Raw genomic sequence first — 17,372 nt, forward strand, 5'->3', positions numbered from 1 at the left:
CGCCAGGGGGCGCTGCAGTCATTCAATTTAACTAGTAAACGCAGTACAAAATGGGGTTCGTTGTGATCATGTTATTTGACTATATTTATTTATCCAATTCATGTCCGTGTACAAGCCATATATCTATCGCAAAACTAATTGTAGCATACTGATTTTGGAGAATATGTATTATGGAAACCTTATCAGCTGTCGAATAGTCGTAGTAGGCCTATATTGTACACACGGGCACAGTTGAACTCAATTTGAGTTCAACTGTTCCAAGCTGTGTTGAAACTTGATCTCAGAATGTGTTCTCAACTAACACACACATTGTGTTATATCAACTTTAAATCCTATTTTTAACATGACGGTCAGAGGACACTTTCTTGGATTTCAATTTGTAAAAACAGTCCACTCATATTCAAACGTATTTGTTCATAAATTAACAACAAGCCTATTAGCCTAAGCCTTCATCTTTCTCAAAGCATCGCTGCTAAGCAGCCAACCTCATCCAGATGGCCGAGATGGGACGAACATTTCGCTTCCTAGAGCACCAGAGGCAGCTTCGTAACACGACACCTCCCATCATCCTACCAGCAGAGGAAAGGGGAGAAATGTGATACTGTAGAACCACTTCCTTCCACACTTATGGGATTTGAATTTGACTTCAAGCGGACCGTCCGGCAGGATATGAGCCATAGATAGAGGAACGAATGATGTAGATTGCAGAAATATAACCTGAGTTGAACTACGCGCCTGCGTTTTCCCATTAGGCCTGTAGAAGAAGGTACAGTATAGGTGGCATATGGTATGTTTGGCATGGAGTATAGGCCTTCATGTCAAGTAAGAGAGTTATATAGAATGATAAAGGATATGGTCATAAAGAAGACGTTATATTTCACAGTTGACATCATAGGTATAGCCTATGACATTATTGTAACTCAACCAGCTCAATACAGACCAACCTCATATAATAGGGTAGACCTACTATTTCTCCCCTACTATTCTTTTGTTTTGTAATGCAAAATCTGTTGAGAACTACGTAATATGTGACTGTGATGTTATGTTAATTGTATACTGTTATTTATTGTCCTATTTTTGTTGTTTACTTTTTCTGTTGTGTTGCAAATGGTGCTTAAGTGATGCAAGAACAATAAAAGAATATAAAGCACTTTAATAAAATGCAACTAGGACTAATTATATAATTATCAATGTATTACATAGGACGGGACCACTGAATTATATAGTTATTACTGTTGTCTGGAGTAGGCCTACACCATGGCCTGCCCTACACACATTGTCAGTGTTCATATTGAAGGCAAGGGAAAAAATGGAATATATATATATCTAACATCAGAGTAATATAACTTGGATTGATAGACATAATATGTTGTGACCTCCAGTCCAGTCCACTCCCTGCTTATTTCTTTGCATCCTGATTCTGTGACATGTCAGTGTCCTGGATGGGGGGAAGGGTTGAAAAGGGGGGAGGGGGACTGGGCCAAAGAATGCTTGGTATGCGGACCGATATAACCAAAAGGCAACGGAGTGCGTACACAAATTAAATGCGCGATCAAGAGCGAGCGCGAACACGTTTCATGTCCGCTCGAAACGTGGACGAAAAAATGTCGCACAATTTTACGATTTTGTCCCGCAAATGGGTCTGGAAGTGTGCAGTTTATTGAGTAGTGACACCGTGGATTAGACGATTCACCCCGCCGCTGCGGAGATGGTTTGGTCTGTAGTAGGTGGGTCTGTGGGGCGGTCGGTCGGCAGGACGTCGTAGATCAATGAACCGGACCGTAGGGTTGGTCCAGCGCTGGCTGTTTGCATCTGACTGTATAGATGTCAGTGAGACGACAGATACGCACCAGGCTATTCGCGAATACTGTCCAATATGCGGATGTTTTAGGCCTAGGCTCCAACTAACCTTTTCGATTCTGTTCTAGCGGTCCCGTGTATTGCGGTGGATATAAGAAGGAAATAGCATAGCTCGTCGTAACCTCCAGGATGATCTTTGCAAATACAAGCAACCCGCTGAAGACCACCCATCGCAAGCAGGTAGGCCTAAAAACACATAATAAGCCCAATGGTCGACTTTTCGTACCTTTCCCCGATGTACGCTATGAAATACTCCAAATAGCATATTCGACCAATTGTTATGACAAAGCAATAACGTAATCATTAAATGACATTGGTAAGCCCTTCTCGGGGGAAAGGGCTAATAAATTATGAACACTTTTCGAGGCATCAAATCACATCAGTAGGCTATGACTCATAAGATTGAGAACAGGGTGACTATTAATGTCCCTCAATTGTGCACTTTTGTTCAGCGGTTACAGTCAAATGGGAATGGAATTATACACCGAGGATGACGTTGGAGGCCGGGGCTAGAGAAAGATGATCCATTCTTCAGCCTCGGGCATTAGCCTATAGGCAGACAGCAACTTTATTTCCCCAGCCATCTGTAATTCTATAAATGAAATGCTAGTAGAATCTATTGTAATGGAGCAATAATCAATTATTTTAGCCATTTTCATAACGGGTTCAGTAAACCGAGTGCACCCTGTGGCTAGCTAGCCTTGCTCCATAGTAATTCAATGTGCAGGACTGAAGCATCCCTAAATCTCTCTCTCATGGTGAAACGTGACCATTTAACGTTATGAGTTATGACCCTTTATGCAAGTATTGATGTATATTCCACTGGAGAAACAAAACCAGATATTTCCCCCATCATTTAGGATAAATTGTGGTTTCTGTCCTATCATGTAGGGATCAGTTTAGAGGTCACATTCTCGTGTAAACACAACGCAAAACACAACAAACACACATCCACTGTTAAGACCACCATTGAGTGACCAGGTCTGTCTGTGCTCTGGTTACGGATGCTACATCAGGAGAGCGGGGATTCAACTCACCTTGCCACACCCATGAGACAGTCTGAATCTAGACACAAATAATTGCTTGTGGTGCCTGTAGGGCCGAAGTCAATGAGGTTGTAGTGTAGGTGTAATAATGGTGCATTCGGCTTGATAATGATACTACAGTGTAACCTACCAATATAATTTCATTTCCCTTCGCTTGCTTCACTATATAAAAGGCCAGACGTCAACTCAGTTGGTGACATAGGCCTACTCTTGGCAGGGAAACAGTGCACAAAAATTGTGCCAACACACATACACACACACACACACACACACACACACACACACACACACACACACACACACACACACACACACACAAATATATTTATTGTTTTAACTACCCATACATACAGGTAGTTCACGGTAAAATTATGCTATAATACGTCTTCCAAGTTTGGTCTTTAGCATTGCATTGGTATTAGTTATAGATTTTGACAGATTAGGCCACATGCTATTGTTGACATTAATTTGTGGGGTGAAGCTACTCTTGTTGTACGGTTGACCCAATGGTTCACTGAATGACTGAATAACTCACTCATGAGTTAGGAAGGAAATGCTTTGCATGTGAGTGATGTATGATTTGGTTCAGAATTAGAGAGTGTGTGTGTGTGTGTGTGTGTGTGTGTGTGTGTGTGTGTGTGTGTGTGTGTGTGTGTGTGTGTGTGTGTGTGTGTGTCTGTGTCTGCATACACGTGCATGCACACACTTCTAATGAATATTGAAACAGGAAGCAAGTAGTCAGGAGTCAGGACAGATTTGATTGCATAGTGAATCTGTATCCATGCCGCTCATGTACAAGAATACAATACTGGCGGATATAGGATAACACATTTTAATAAGTTAACACATTTTAATAGGATATAACACTTGATGTTCACACAATGTTTTAAGCGAGTGATGAAATATGAATGTGTTCAATCTTGTATGGGTGCGTGTGTACTGTGTGTGTGTGTGTGTGTGTGTGTGTGTGCATGCATGTGCGTGCATGTGTGTGTGTGCATGCGCGCATTTGTGCTGGGTCAAGATGGGCAATGATGAGATTGCAAGGCTCGAGTTGAAAGCTTCCTTTTCGGGATATTATCTGGTTGTAATGCCAGTCAAACGTCTTTCGTGTGTCAGATCAGTATTATCAGACATTCTTTAGAATGTCATCTGTCATCATTATTGGCCCAAAAGGTCATTTCATCCAGATTCAATACTTTGCTGACAGTCAGTTTCCTTCCTGTGTGCAGTCCTATCCAATGGCTCCATCCAGTCCCAGCAGCAGCAGCAACAGCAGCAGCACAGGCTGGGAGCAGCTCAGTAAAACAAACCTGTACATCCGTGGTCTGCCCCCTGCCACTACTGACCTGGATCTGGTCAAACTGTGCCAGCAGTGAGTATTCACACACAACAACATGAGAGGGATAATATTTGTGAGCGAGCATTTGAGAGCACACCTTTGGTGACACGCTAAAAGGGTATATAATATACCACATAAATAAAATAAAAAGGCTATTGTCCTCGCAGCTGACCCCTGTTCAAATCATCCTGCATGTCAGATGTCACCCCACCTCTCACTCCGACCTTTCCTGTCTCTCTGTTCACTGTACTAGCAAAATAAAACAGAAATGGCAAAACATTCAGTTCTGTGTTATGGGTAGCAACTAGCAAGTTATTAAAAGGTTAGTGATGTAAGTGGTCCATTGAATATGACAGTATGGCTCGCTAGGCTACAGTGCCACTACTTAGTGCAGTGGATTCTGAAGTTCTGTATCGCCTCTCTCAATCCTCAGAATTACAAGCATATGGGAGGGTTATTCAACCATGTAACCAGCAGCAGCAGCTGTTTGCGTCGTGTTTGCTTGTGTTTTGTTCCTCTTCCCAATGGTGTTTGCCAGCACAAAGCAGAAATGAAAGGGCTTTTCATAGCAACAAGGCTTGAATGGCGATGGAAGCTAAGCATTTAGTCTGTATGGTGTGTGTGTGTGTGTGTGTGTGTGTGTGTGTGTGTGTGTGTAGGGTTATCACGACCATGACATTTTACTTGACGATTGTCATACAAATAATTGTGATTAACGATTTAATTGTGTCTTCGGCATTGAACATTGGACCATCTAAATTAAACATGACAAATGTACGGTAGTTCTTTTAGGCTTCATTGCCAAAAATTGCATTAGGCAGTTATGAGAAACTTAACAAAAACATTACTGACATATTTAATGATAATTTAATACAAAAGGAAATTGTGGAAACAGCGATCTACAAACAGTGCATAAAATGTATGAACATCTTTCAACATGGAAACAATTATGACGATTATGCAAACTAATTGAGATTATCTTAAATAATTGCGATCAGACGATTATTATGTAATAATTGTGACAGGCCTACTGTGTGTTTCTTAGTATAAAGAAATATAGGGATAGTTAATGTGAGTTTTCTCAAATAAATTCCCAAATGGAAACAGATAGACAGTAGTGGGAGACATGGTAGTGGGAGACATTTATAGACATTTATAGACAGTATTACTGTACTTTTAATATATCACATAAAGTATCACATAATGGTTGGTCTGTGATGTAATCTTTTGCATGGTACGTCGGAAAGATTTAATGAAAGTAATCTCATGCGTATGTGCTCTCAGGTACGGCAAAATCCAGTCAGCAAAGGCAATCCTGGATAAGACGACCAACAAATGTAAAGGTCAGTATAGTTGTAAATGGTGGTCTAGGTTTTACATTAGGTGGTTCCTGTCAAAATCGAGGGATGTTTTTATTTTATTATTCTTTTTTAATATTCCTTATATTTGTAGGTTATGGCTTTGTGGACTTTGACAGCCCAGCCGCAGCTCTAAAGGCCGTGCACGCTCTCAAAACCAGCGGGATCCAAGCCCAGATGGCCAAGGTGAGATATGCTGGCATATCACATGCATGGGTATCTTGTACGTAGGTCTATGTACAGCATGTATGTGTGAGTGGTTTTGCTTGTTTTGTGCAGGTTTGGGCTTTGTTGATGCTTTGTGTGTGTGTGTGTGTGTGTGTGTGTGTGTGTGTGTGTGTGTGTGAGAGAGAGAGAGAGAGAGAGAGAATTTGAGAGAGACAGTGAAGCAGTCACATGGCCTCAGCTGACTGGCTGTTCTTCCTGTGACCCCATTTACATTCACTGCAGAAACCAGATGTCACATTTCTCTCTGCCAAATATCCCATCAGTCAACAGTACAAGCACATGGACCAGCAGCTCCCTGCCCCCAAACCATCCCTCCATAGATTAATGCAGATTAGTACCGTAGGTAGCTGAATTGTTAGCTATTTAGCGTTCATGCTAATTTAAGTTAGCATCTGCACAATATCAAATACTAGTATGAGTTTTGGTCATACAACATCTGATTATAGCCAATGCTACATATCACTGACATTAATTCAATTCAAGTATGGCTTTTAAATGCCATTTCTTTGGATAATAAGAGATTCTGTGTTTTGGCCTCGAGTGCGTGATTTGTGTTGCAGTCCTGGTAGTAGAATTTCTCTGGGTAATCATTTTCCTCATTACCTTCCATAGCTCTGACTGTGTTGCTGTATTGCACGGTAGACACTTCAGAGATGAGGGATTAATTTTGGGAGCAGGGAATCAAGCTGTGACTCCTAGGAGGACATGCATGTGATGTGGTAGCTAAGCTACGTAACGTTACTCTCCTGCTGCAGGCTTTAGGGGAGGCCTAATCTACTCCATAGTAGAGGAAGTGGAGTGAGGGTGAGGGGTGGAGGGAGCATGAGTTGGATAAATAAATTATTGAAGGCACTTTCATTGTCTTAGCCTACATCCGATGCCTTCTTCCAATTCCAGTTAGCCTCACTGTTATCCCAATCATGATTTAGTAACATGGATTCTTGTTATCTGTCCTGTTTCTATGGTGCAAATTCACCAGCTAATGCAGGAGTAGCATAGCAGCTGAACCGAGTGCAGTGTTTGAATTAAGTGAAATAAATCAAAGAATATTAAAAAATCACACCTGTGTGAAGTGAGGGGCGCTAATATATTAAAGTCTAACATGTTGATTAGGTGATGCAATGGTGATATAAAACAAACGGTGCAAACATTAAACCATTAACAATGAAGAGACAATATGACGTAAATTACACATTTACACGTTTTTGCGTTTACAAAACAAACATTGAACTAAAGACAAACATTGGACCTGTGGCCTCAAAAATAGAATGAGATCAACTAGAAATGTGTAGTTCTTGGTGAGCAGCAATTTAGAATACCGGTAGTAGAAAAATAGAAATGTTCAGTGCCAGGCAGTGTTTGTCTTTGTGTTGTGTGTGTGTGTGTGTGTGTGTGTGACTGTAGGCGTGACTCCAGTTGCCCAGCTTGGAACACCTGTTTTCATTCTCCTAATCGTCATGGGTTACACACCAGCCTGTATAGCTGATGGTAGTAAGATTGTGGAAGGGTATAGGGGTCGGGGTGATGGGTGTGGGATGCTGCCCCACTGGATACGGAATAATGAAGAAAAATACATGTATATCAATACAAAACAATATTAAATATTGTGGGGCGTGCCCCACCAATGGCTGAGTAAGATGTAAGCACAAAATGGCTACCGTGTGAATATAGGACATTCACTACCATATGGTCGCTTTTCCGTCTTTGTTTTGTTGAGCAGCAGCAGGAACAGGACCCCACAAACCTCTACATCTCCAATCTGCCTCTCTCCGTGGACGAGCAGGAACTGGAGGGCATGCTCATGCCGTTCGGCCAGGTGGTCTCCACAAGGGTCCTCCGAGACTACAGCGGCAACAGCCGAGGCGTAGGCTTTGCCAGGTAAGTTTTAAGAAGATGTTCAGTTAACCTTCAATTCAATTACATTTTATATTAAAGTGTGTGTGTGTGTGGGGGGTAGTAGAAAGAGGGAGAGACAGGGAGGAGATACAGGCAAAACAAGTAGTGGCAATAACAATAACAATTAATGTACTAGTGTAAGATAATATAATATGGTATAACAATGTATGTCATATTAAGATAGGATATAGTGTAGTGGTGTACAGTAATATGATATGGTATGGTAGCAGTCCATAGTCGTGCTCTGTGAGGGTCCACGGTCACACTCTTGATGGGCTCTGTGGATCTCGGGTCATACATGGTTCAATCCAAATATTGAGTGAGAAACTGGAAGAATGATTCCATTTTGCACAATGAAACAGTTCTCAAAATCACATAAACAAACAACACAGCAGATTCTGCTTCTAAATAAAATACCAGGGCCTGGTATTTTTCAGAAGCAACATATAAAACCCAAGATTCTACCAAAGTTGAACATCACTTTAAGGATAATTCTGCATGTGACCATTTTAATTCATGAACCTGGTTGTTGGATTTAGGGCTCTATGTATATTTGAAGGTGATTTATCTAGGGTTATTGATTCTTCCCTCAGGATGGACACAACAGAGCAGTGTAATGCCGTGATCTCCCACTTTAATGGGAAATTCATCAAGACAGCGACGGGAGCCCTGGGTATGAATCCATTCCTCCTTTGTTTAAACTTGGTGGTGTCAATAGATAACAATATTGATAATAACTACTACTGAGGAACAATGACGTTAAAGCTTTCTAACCGTCCATCTTCTCTGTTTCCAGCCCCCCCTGAGCCCCTCCTGTGTAAATTTGCAGATGGCCAGAGGAAGAAACACACTCACAGTCCATTTATTCCCAATGGACGAACATGGACTAGGGAAGGGGACCTGAGACTAGTATGTATCTCTCTGCCACTGTGCCTCTTTCACCTCTGTTACCCTGCGTGATATTGTATTGAAGGAATAATAGATCATGAAAGCTAGCTATAGATTAGTGACAATCGTTCACTTTGTGATAGAAGCATCAAAATTGGCAATGTTTTTTTGACATTCAAGTTCTACACTGTGAAAAACCTTGTTTTACATTTGTTGTGAAAGCCATCTTGAAAAATGGCCGCCATTTTGGATTTTCAGGTGGCTTTTCTGAAAAGTAGGTCCTAGTCAGTATTCATGCCAAATGTGGTGCTTGTATAAAGTGGATTCTTCTGAAATATTGATTTATAATCTGCTGGGCTACTATGTCATGGAACTCAACACCTGGCCAAATGTAATTTGTCTTTTGCTGCCCTCTAAACTCGGATTTCCACTGGCATCAGTGGCATGGCCCAAGACCATCCCACCCCACACTGCCGGCACCGTTTCCACTACAAGGAATTGGGCTGAGTGGTGTCAAAGTGGTACAAAATGAGTGCCTAAAAAGTATCCACTCCTGGGTAGGTCCGAGCTAGGCTAAGCAGGGCCAAAGCAGTGACGTTAGTACTGTCATACAACACTGCTGCTACTGATTGGTCGTGCGTCGCCATGAACTACGGCCACCCATTATTGTTTTATATAGGTATTCTATAGGATCTTTTCAGTGAGATGTCTCCTGTGCTGCTGGTGTAGAATGGGTGAAAGACTCCACCGTGTTTGTGTGTTAACTCTGGCAGTGTACAGATATACATTCGGTTAGGGTTAGGATTTGGGACAGGGTTAGTAATGCTGCAAGTCGGAATGGCAATGCGTCGGAAATTCGGAATAGCGGATTTCGGAATATCGGTGTGTAACATGCTTCCTCAGAGCTAGTTTGGCTATTAAAGGGATATTTCACTTTCACATAAAATAAACGGCCATGAAAATTACCTTTTTCATTTATTTTTCATACATTGTTTTTTATGTTTATTTTATTTGAAAGTGACATTTTATATAAAATAACACATACCCATAACACAGAACTGAATATAAATAATATAATAGTTATTTGTTGTAAAGACCCGATGAAGACCTGTGTGGCGTCTAAAAGCGTCTACAAAATCACTTCTATAAAGAATAATTAGCGCGTCTCCCGTAGCATTTTCACCGGAAGGGAATGGGAGAGGTGGGTACTGCGAGGGGATACTTTATTATAATGGAAACGGTACATATTTTGATATGGTGCGGTGTCGTGTCGTGCTAAAGCTGCAGTCGAAATCCAGCATAAAAGACATGTAAAAATAGGCTTGACTGACCTTGGTACACCGTGATGTAAGTTACACAGCTGCAGCTAATAAGATTAATAATATTTGTGTTAGCTTTAGGAGAGCACTGTGCTAGTGAGTAAGCACTAACAATAGCCAATGTTGTCAATTATGCCCTATTTTTTAACCTATAGTTATCCACAGATCCGGGTTCGAATCCCAGGCGTTACATTGTTACCGTGAACCGGATCAGGTTTCCCGATGAGGGAGGTCAAAGGGGAGTGAGTGTATCAGAGTGGCTCAGACTAGAGCCTCTGCCTGAAGACCAAAAGCCTAATTAATATCTGACGCGACCAATAGGCCAGTCAATCTAAGATTTGTCCCAAAATAAATTGCAAAAGTAATTGTTCAATTGTTTTAGGTTTATCCAGTATTATATAAATTGTGGATCATGGTAAATTCAGGAGTTAAAAGTTGGAGTACCAAAAAAAATCTAATTTTAATTATGCTTTCAGAAGCATGTAATGTGTCAAACTAGGGGTTATTCATGATTCTGAATCCATTCCAAGCATTAGTTTATGCACGAAAAACACTCCTTGGGCTAAAAACGGCTAATACTCTACCCTACAGCTTTTCGTCACAACACGTGTCACATTTGCCATTGACAATGAAAGGAGAATTTACGTCATATGTGTCTGAACAAATCGTGTTTTTGTGGCAAAACAAACATTAAATGCCATTGACAATGAAAGGAGAATTTACGTCATATGTGGACGAGCAAATCGACTTTTTTAAACACAGTGCAACTGTTTTAATTCAGCTCGGGGCTTATATAATTATTAAGGGGTGCTAGCCCCTTCTATAAACAGCTTTTGTCCCCACACGTCTCAAGATTTGCTATTGACAATGAAAGGGGAATTCAGGTCAAATGTCGGCTAAATCTTGTCTCCACACGTCTCAATATTTGCCATTGATAATGAACGGAGAACTTACGTCAGAATTTTTCTATATATGACGTAAACTCGTAAAGTAAACATCAAAACATTAAACGCCATTGACATTGAAGGGAAAATGTACGTCATACTGTATGTAAACGAACAAATCAGCTAACCAATCACAGGCAACAGGAATTCTGATTGGCTAGTATGAGATGATCCATGATGATGTATGATGATACACTTTTATAGGTGTAATTCTGCATTCTCTACCTTTCAGGGCACAATGACTCTCACCTATGACCCCTCTTCAATACCTATGCAGAATGGGTAAGTCGCATACAGGGCTGTTAAACATATTAGATTTCCAGAACAGCTGCAAACTTTGCATTCATTTGTTGTTTTTTTTCAATGCTGGATAGGTTCTATCCTTCTCCTTATCCGTTGGCGAATAGGATGATGACTGCACAGTCTACCATGAGTCCCTACATGTCTCCAGTCTCTGCCTACCAGGTACTGTCAAAGAAGAGACTCCTTGGACTTGATTCACAGTGGCTCGTGTTGACTCACATGATGTGCTTAGTATGTACTGTATGTATACTGGTGGTCATGCTGCTGTGGCCTATGTGCTTTTTTAGTTTCTGTGCAAGCAAAATAGCAAGCATTAAGCCAGTGCAGCAGACATGTGTGGCAAATATGGTGGATAATGAAATTGTGTTGCGCTGAACTGGTTATCTGTCAAATCCTGTGACTCCTGTAAATGCCACACCCGCCCCATTGTATATTTCCCAAGATGCTTTGCATAGTGAGATAAAATGACCAGTCATTGGTCCGAAAATGACAACCTATCTCAAACCATAACCACAAGCACAAAGCAGCACATGTTCGCCAACCTTAGTTAATCCGGTCGCCAACCTTAATCCGGTCGCCAACCAGGTGTGCTGGCTAGAGTTCTCAGCAGGCCTGAAATCTAAGGCCCGGCCCTAACTGGGCCCTAGTGAGCCGGCTCGAGGCTCTGCCCGTCTGCCCGAACGTAACATTTATCACCATTTTAGACTGGAGAGAGAGAAAAAAAGAAAGATCACCGCTGTAGGCAGCACCATGGCTCAAATTAGACAGTAGAGAAAGAACGGACATACTGTATAATATTTGGCAAAATGGAACCTTCACATGTTCAGTTGTTCATAAAACATGTTCTGCACGAAATAGACTAAAGTAGACCCCCGTCCTCATGCATCTCTCATTCTCTCTCTCCCTGACGTTCTCGCTTGCTGCTGCTGCTGCCTGTGTGATTTATATTCCGTCCTTCAGCGGTGGCGCACCGAACACAGTAACAGAATGGGCATATCTATAAATAAACCCAAATCGTGTTCATCTGGCTTGTATTCTGGGTTTGCAGATCTGTTATGTTCGTTGCACGACACGACAGACAGACACTACGTACAAATCAGGCTTCTGCCTGTCTGAGCACTGCGGCTGTAAAACCTTTAGTAATGTAAATGCATCGCAGGCTTGCAGCAGCACAGGGACACTTCGATTAACCATGGTGAAATCATGTAAATAATAATATCTTACCAGACTAGCTCATCGTCTGTAAAAGGTGTGGTGCTTAATATTATTATGGTATGTTGATGTTGTTGATACAATCCCCAAAGTCCTTGTCAAAATATCCAGGTTTGTTCCACTTTGAATGTACTTTTCCTGGATACTTATTACAAACTTGTGAAACTGTGTGCGTTAGTGATGTGCGGGCCGGCTTTTTTTCATAATCCGCCCATCCCGCCACGGAAGCCAACCCGCCCTAAAAAACAATATATTAATTAATCAACGACCCGCCCACCCCACGGCCCGCAAAAATAAATAGTAGCCTACCAACTGGCTTTTCAACACGCAATTGGTCCATTCAATTGCGTCACATCAATTTACATCTGTGCAGCATTTCGTTCATAATGTTTGCTTGGCTACTGACAGCAGATGGAGGTACGAGACCTCAAAACAATAAAATAAGCAAATAAATATATGTAGCAGCCTAGCGGGAGCGAACAAAACAATAGCGCATGGTTTGGTTTTAGTAGGATAGACAATTCATATTTTCTCTGTCTCTTATAATTATGTAGGCTATATTTCAATACATGAGAGAACATTGAACGACAGTGAGTGTCCTGTCCTACAACATTACATGGTACATTCAAATTAAGTTGACGTGCAGCGGCCGGGATATCAGGATAATGAGGATATCATTGGCAGCTGTGCATAGATCAAATAAACAACACATTGAACAAACTAGATGATTTCAGGAGTAGAGACGGGAGAGCAGGCGAGAGGGAGACAGAGAATACCACTATAAATAATAAAACCTTGACCCGTCCGCCCGCTTCGTGGGTCAACCCACGGGACCTTCCGGACAACGGCCCAGCCCGCGTATCACTAGCGTGCGTGCTGTCTTTTAAATTAACATCGCAGCTCTAAACTTTCACAAGCCTATCCAACACAGAGCTAACACAACTCTGGGACAGTATTACCGTGTATCCAAAGGATTTGTTTGTGACGTCATCCCAAAAACCAGCTGGTAGGCTACATACGGAAGCGATTTGTAACGTCACCGATTATCCGTGCTTCATTCGTTAGGCTTCAATACCGAGGTGCAGACAGACAGACAGGGATATGCGCCTGTTCACTGCTGCCTGAGTCACAGAACTTGAGGCTTGGCTCGGCCCGACCAATCAGCATACATTTTTGCCTCGACCCTACCCGAAAACGCCGGGCCCGGTCAGGTAGGGTCGGGTTCGGGCAGCATTTGAGACCTCTAGTGCTGGCGAGTGTGACTGTGCGAGTATTGTGGACATTGGACAATGGGTGATTTAAGTGAAAGTTTTCATTGAAGAAGTGAAAAGTCAGAATATTTGACCCTGTTCTCCTTTATCTCTCCACCTCTAATTCAGGTACAGAATCATTCTTCCTGGATGGCACATCAACCTTATATCATGCAACACCCGGTAAGAGATCATTTTGTTAGAATCGTCACTCATATGGGCCGACATTTTTGATAACTGTAATAATTTCAACTGAATTGCTTATAGTGACATTAAACTAATAATTTGGCTGCGGAACCCCCAGAGGAGTCCCTAGACCCCACATTGAAATCCACTGCTCCTGTAGTATGTATGGACAAGGCAAATGTGCCTAACACAGCTAAGAACAGAGAATGTTACTTTAATCAGTCTGTTCTACTGACTAAAGTTAAACTAACAATTCTGGGAAACTGCCATCCTGTGTGTGTGTGTGTGTGTGTGTGTGTGTGTGTGTGCGTGCGTGCGTGCGTGCGTGCGTGCGTGCGTGCGTGCGTGCGTGCGTGTGTGTGTGTGTGTGTGTGCGTGTGTGTGTGTGCGTGCGTGCGTGCAAATATGGGAGAAAGGGCGATTGTGCATGCGTGTGTGTATGTGATTCTGTGCCTGGGTGCTGCCAGGCTGCAGAAATGGAAGAATGGAAATGATATACGCCCCCACCCCGCCCCCACCCTTCATGCAGTCCAGCAGGAAATGCCTGGGGCAGAGACAGTCTTATGACTCTGAGGCTGTATGACTCCTCCAACAGATGGTTTCCAGTAGAACAAGTGTCTGTGCTGGATTCTCCCCTCCCCCGCTTTCGCCTAGGAAATGCTCTATTCCTTAGAAGTGTTGAGATTAAAGGGAAAGCCAGCATGTAAATGGCAACTGAAGACCTAATAAATGAATGTTGCGTTGTAAATTGACATTCACGCAGAACATCTATCTGTTTCTATTCTTTTTCCCCATGTAAATGTTGTGTCCTGCATGCTTTATGGGACAATAAATGTAAATTATAAGTATAACCCATGCTAATTATTAATAAAAACTCCTTTTAAAATGGAGCTGTGTCTGGTAGGAAATTTGAAGCCCACTATTTCCGTATTCAGTATGCTACTCACTCACATGTGTAATGCCGCCATCTAAATGTACTGTAACTGAAAATTAACAAACTACTTTTCAACACAGGCTGCTGTTATGTCTCCCTCTGTGGATCCCTCCATGTCACTGCACCCCACAGGCATACTCACTCAGCAGATGGGCCATCTGTCATTGGGAAACACTGGAGCGGTGAGGAGTTATGCCCTATCACCATGCATATCGAATACACAGATATGGAGAGCGTGCATAGACATTATGATCACTTAATAAGCAAAGGAAAATGCCATAAAGGCAATGCATGTGCTCTTTAATCTTTTCAAACGAGACACAAAAAGGACATTATCACAATTTATCTAGCGTGTATGTCCAAAACCAAATCAAATCAAATAGATTAGTCCGATTAACCACTTACTGATTTTTTTCCTGATTATTTTTATTCGCACAATAAAAAAACTCACCTATCTCACCTAAGATAATAAACAAATAATAAGTAGACAAAGTAATCAAACATAATGTATGTACAGTGAGATTGAAGTCTATGATACCATCAACAATTTAATGAAACACATCAATCAGTATGCCCTTGTGAGCTTGTAGATCTTTTATTTTCTTCTCTTTTGTGATGAAAGATTTTGACATTTCTTGAAAGTGTTCACCTATATTGTCATGCCCAAAATAGGGAGGCCAGGTTGAAAATGGTTGAATATATTTTCTTTTTCATTTTGACAGTACATTGCAGCAAATCCTAATGTGCAAGGAGGCTACATACCACAATACTCTCATATTCAGGCTGCATCTGTAAGTATAGTGTGAGGCTGTGAGCTTCCTCAAACCTGTCCTACTGGCAAACCTGGTCATGGAAAAATATTACATATTACACTGTAAAATCCTCAGTGTTCACTCAGTTACATTAACATTGAGGATGTTACAGTGGTCAAACCCATGATTATATTTAGGGTCATGGTTTCTTAAAGATATCAAATTATATTGTAATTTGTGAAGATCTTCATTGTGAACATCTTAATTCTCCTCAGGACAATGGCACACAGCAACAGGTGGATTCATCTAACAACTCTTCTCCTTATAGTCAACACAGCAAGTAACCGTACGTATATATTTTTACTTACCACCAGCCATTGCTATGTTTATAAATGTCATAAAGCAACATTATAACTTTATTATACACTATAATAAATGTCTTTCTTGGTTACATTGGTGCAGAAACATATTGATTGACATTTTATGATATTTATCCTGGCTGTGTTTTTGATTTTAGCTTTTGATTACCCCTTGTAATGGAGGATGTTGGCAATTGTTGATGGCATCACGTTGATAGCAGTCATGGCCTTCTTTGATTGGACCAGACCCATGAACACTTTGCACAGCCTCAACTTTTATGGTGGAACATTATTACCATGTAAATGGACTCAAGCAGCTGGCTAATCAAGGAAAAACAAGTTTTATTTTGATAAGAAACGTGTACATTTTTGTCTTTTCCAAGGATTCTCAAACAAATGCCATAGGATACCCATGTGTGATGTGATATTCAAACTGCATGAGATTTAAATATTTTTCCCTGAGGAAAATTTCAAAGATTTTATAGTTAGTTTATTTGTGAAATATAAAAAAAATGCTTGCTTGCACTGAAATCTCGATGTTGCTTTGTTTTGGTTTTATCGGTTGTCATGAAGTAAATCAATTTTCTACAAGGACAACTGTTACAGACAACGACATCCTTAGAAAAGTAATGAATTTATTATTGGAAATTGTGCCTTCTTTCGCCACATTAAACATCCTGCTACCAATCTAAAGGAACTGTAGGCTGATAAGGTATCATATTGTAATTGGGTAATTGGTTCATCACAATATGTGTTATAACTTACTCCATCAGGAATCCATGGAGTGCTTGGTTGATTGATTCATTTCCTGGTAGCAATAAAGACAACTAGAGTCCAGCTGCAATACATAAAATCGTGCTCACAGCAAAGCAATTCCATCTTTTTCCCTGTTGTTATTTTATTTTTTTTACTTTGAGATGTGATATTAACCAAGAGCTGTACTTTTATTAAATTACATAAAGTTTTACACAGAATGAAATTCATTGGGAGATTTTTTTGTTTTGTTTTGTTTTTGTTTTTCTCTAGAGGTCAGTGTGACCAATGATCTACCTCATTCTTCTGTGTGTGCTGGTGTGGTCGGGTTTGCAGGTACAGCCCTCTTCACCACAATGGACTACGCAGAATAAAAGCCATGCTCAGGAGCTGGCTGATTAGGACTTTGATGTCTCCCACATTAAATAGTTCTCTTCTTGGTCTGCAGAAATCCTTGCGCTTTGCCTCATCTTTATTTGTCTTTTCTTCCACCCAACCACACATTTTCTTTTTTTTTGTGATGCAATGTTTGAGATTCTGAAGTCCAATTTATGCTTCATTATATAGTAAGACTGTCTGCAAGCACCACTGTCGTACAGCGAAGTATACATTGGGCTTAACTAGCTTCCGCTTTAAGTGACGTTTTCCCGAAACGTCATGGAGACGAGAAAAAGGATTTGATACCTTTACTTAGCGCATTCTCCTGTCAACTCGACAAAATATTAAGGGGCAGATTCTAAGA

At 41.1% G+C, this 17,372-nt stretch overlaps 1 protein-coding gene across 1 annotated transcript in view; it reads left to right on the plus strand.

Moving 5' to 3' along the window:
* The first annotated feature begins 1,639 nt into the window (after positions 1–1,639).
* rbms1a (RNA binding motif, single stranded interacting protein 1a) overlaps positions 1,640–17,372 on the plus strand; it is a 16,389-nt gene continuing 656 nt past the window's right edge. Inside the window, exons 1-14 of the mRNA XM_080777629.1 lie at positions 1,640–2,040; positions 4,139–4,281; positions 5,533–5,591; positions 5,701–5,792; positions 7,555–7,712; positions 8,324–8,403; positions 8,527–8,639; positions 11,114–11,163; positions 11,256–11,346; positions 13,776–13,829; positions 14,847–14,948; positions 15,489–15,557; positions 15,794–15,864; positions 16,036–17,372. The exon at positions 16,036–17,372 is cut by the window's right edge and continues 656 nt beyond it. Coding sequence (XP_080633755.1) covers positions 1,990–2,040; positions 4,139–4,281; positions 5,533–5,591; positions 5,701–5,792; positions 7,555–7,712; positions 8,324–8,403; positions 8,527–8,639; positions 11,114–11,163; positions 11,256–11,346; positions 13,776–13,829; positions 14,847–14,948; positions 15,489–15,557; positions 15,794–15,862 — 1,131 coding nt within the window. The 5' untranslated portion in view covers positions 1,640–1,989 and the 3' untranslated portion in view covers positions 15,863–15,864; positions 16,036–17,372. The remainder of the gene's footprint in view (positions 2,041–4,138; positions 4,282–5,532; positions 5,592–5,700; positions 5,793–7,554; positions 7,713–8,323; positions 8,404–8,526; positions 8,640–11,113; positions 11,164–11,255; positions 11,347–13,775; positions 13,830–14,846; positions 14,949–15,488; positions 15,558–15,793; positions 15,865–16,035) is intronic.

Source organism: Protomyctophum bolini, assembly GCF_963924005.1.
Source record: "Protomyctophum bolini genome assembly, chromosome: 1".
Classification (NCBI taxonomy): domain Eukaryota; kingdom Metazoa; phylum Chordata; class Actinopteri; order Myctophiformes; family Myctophidae; genus Protomyctophum; species Protomyctophum bolini.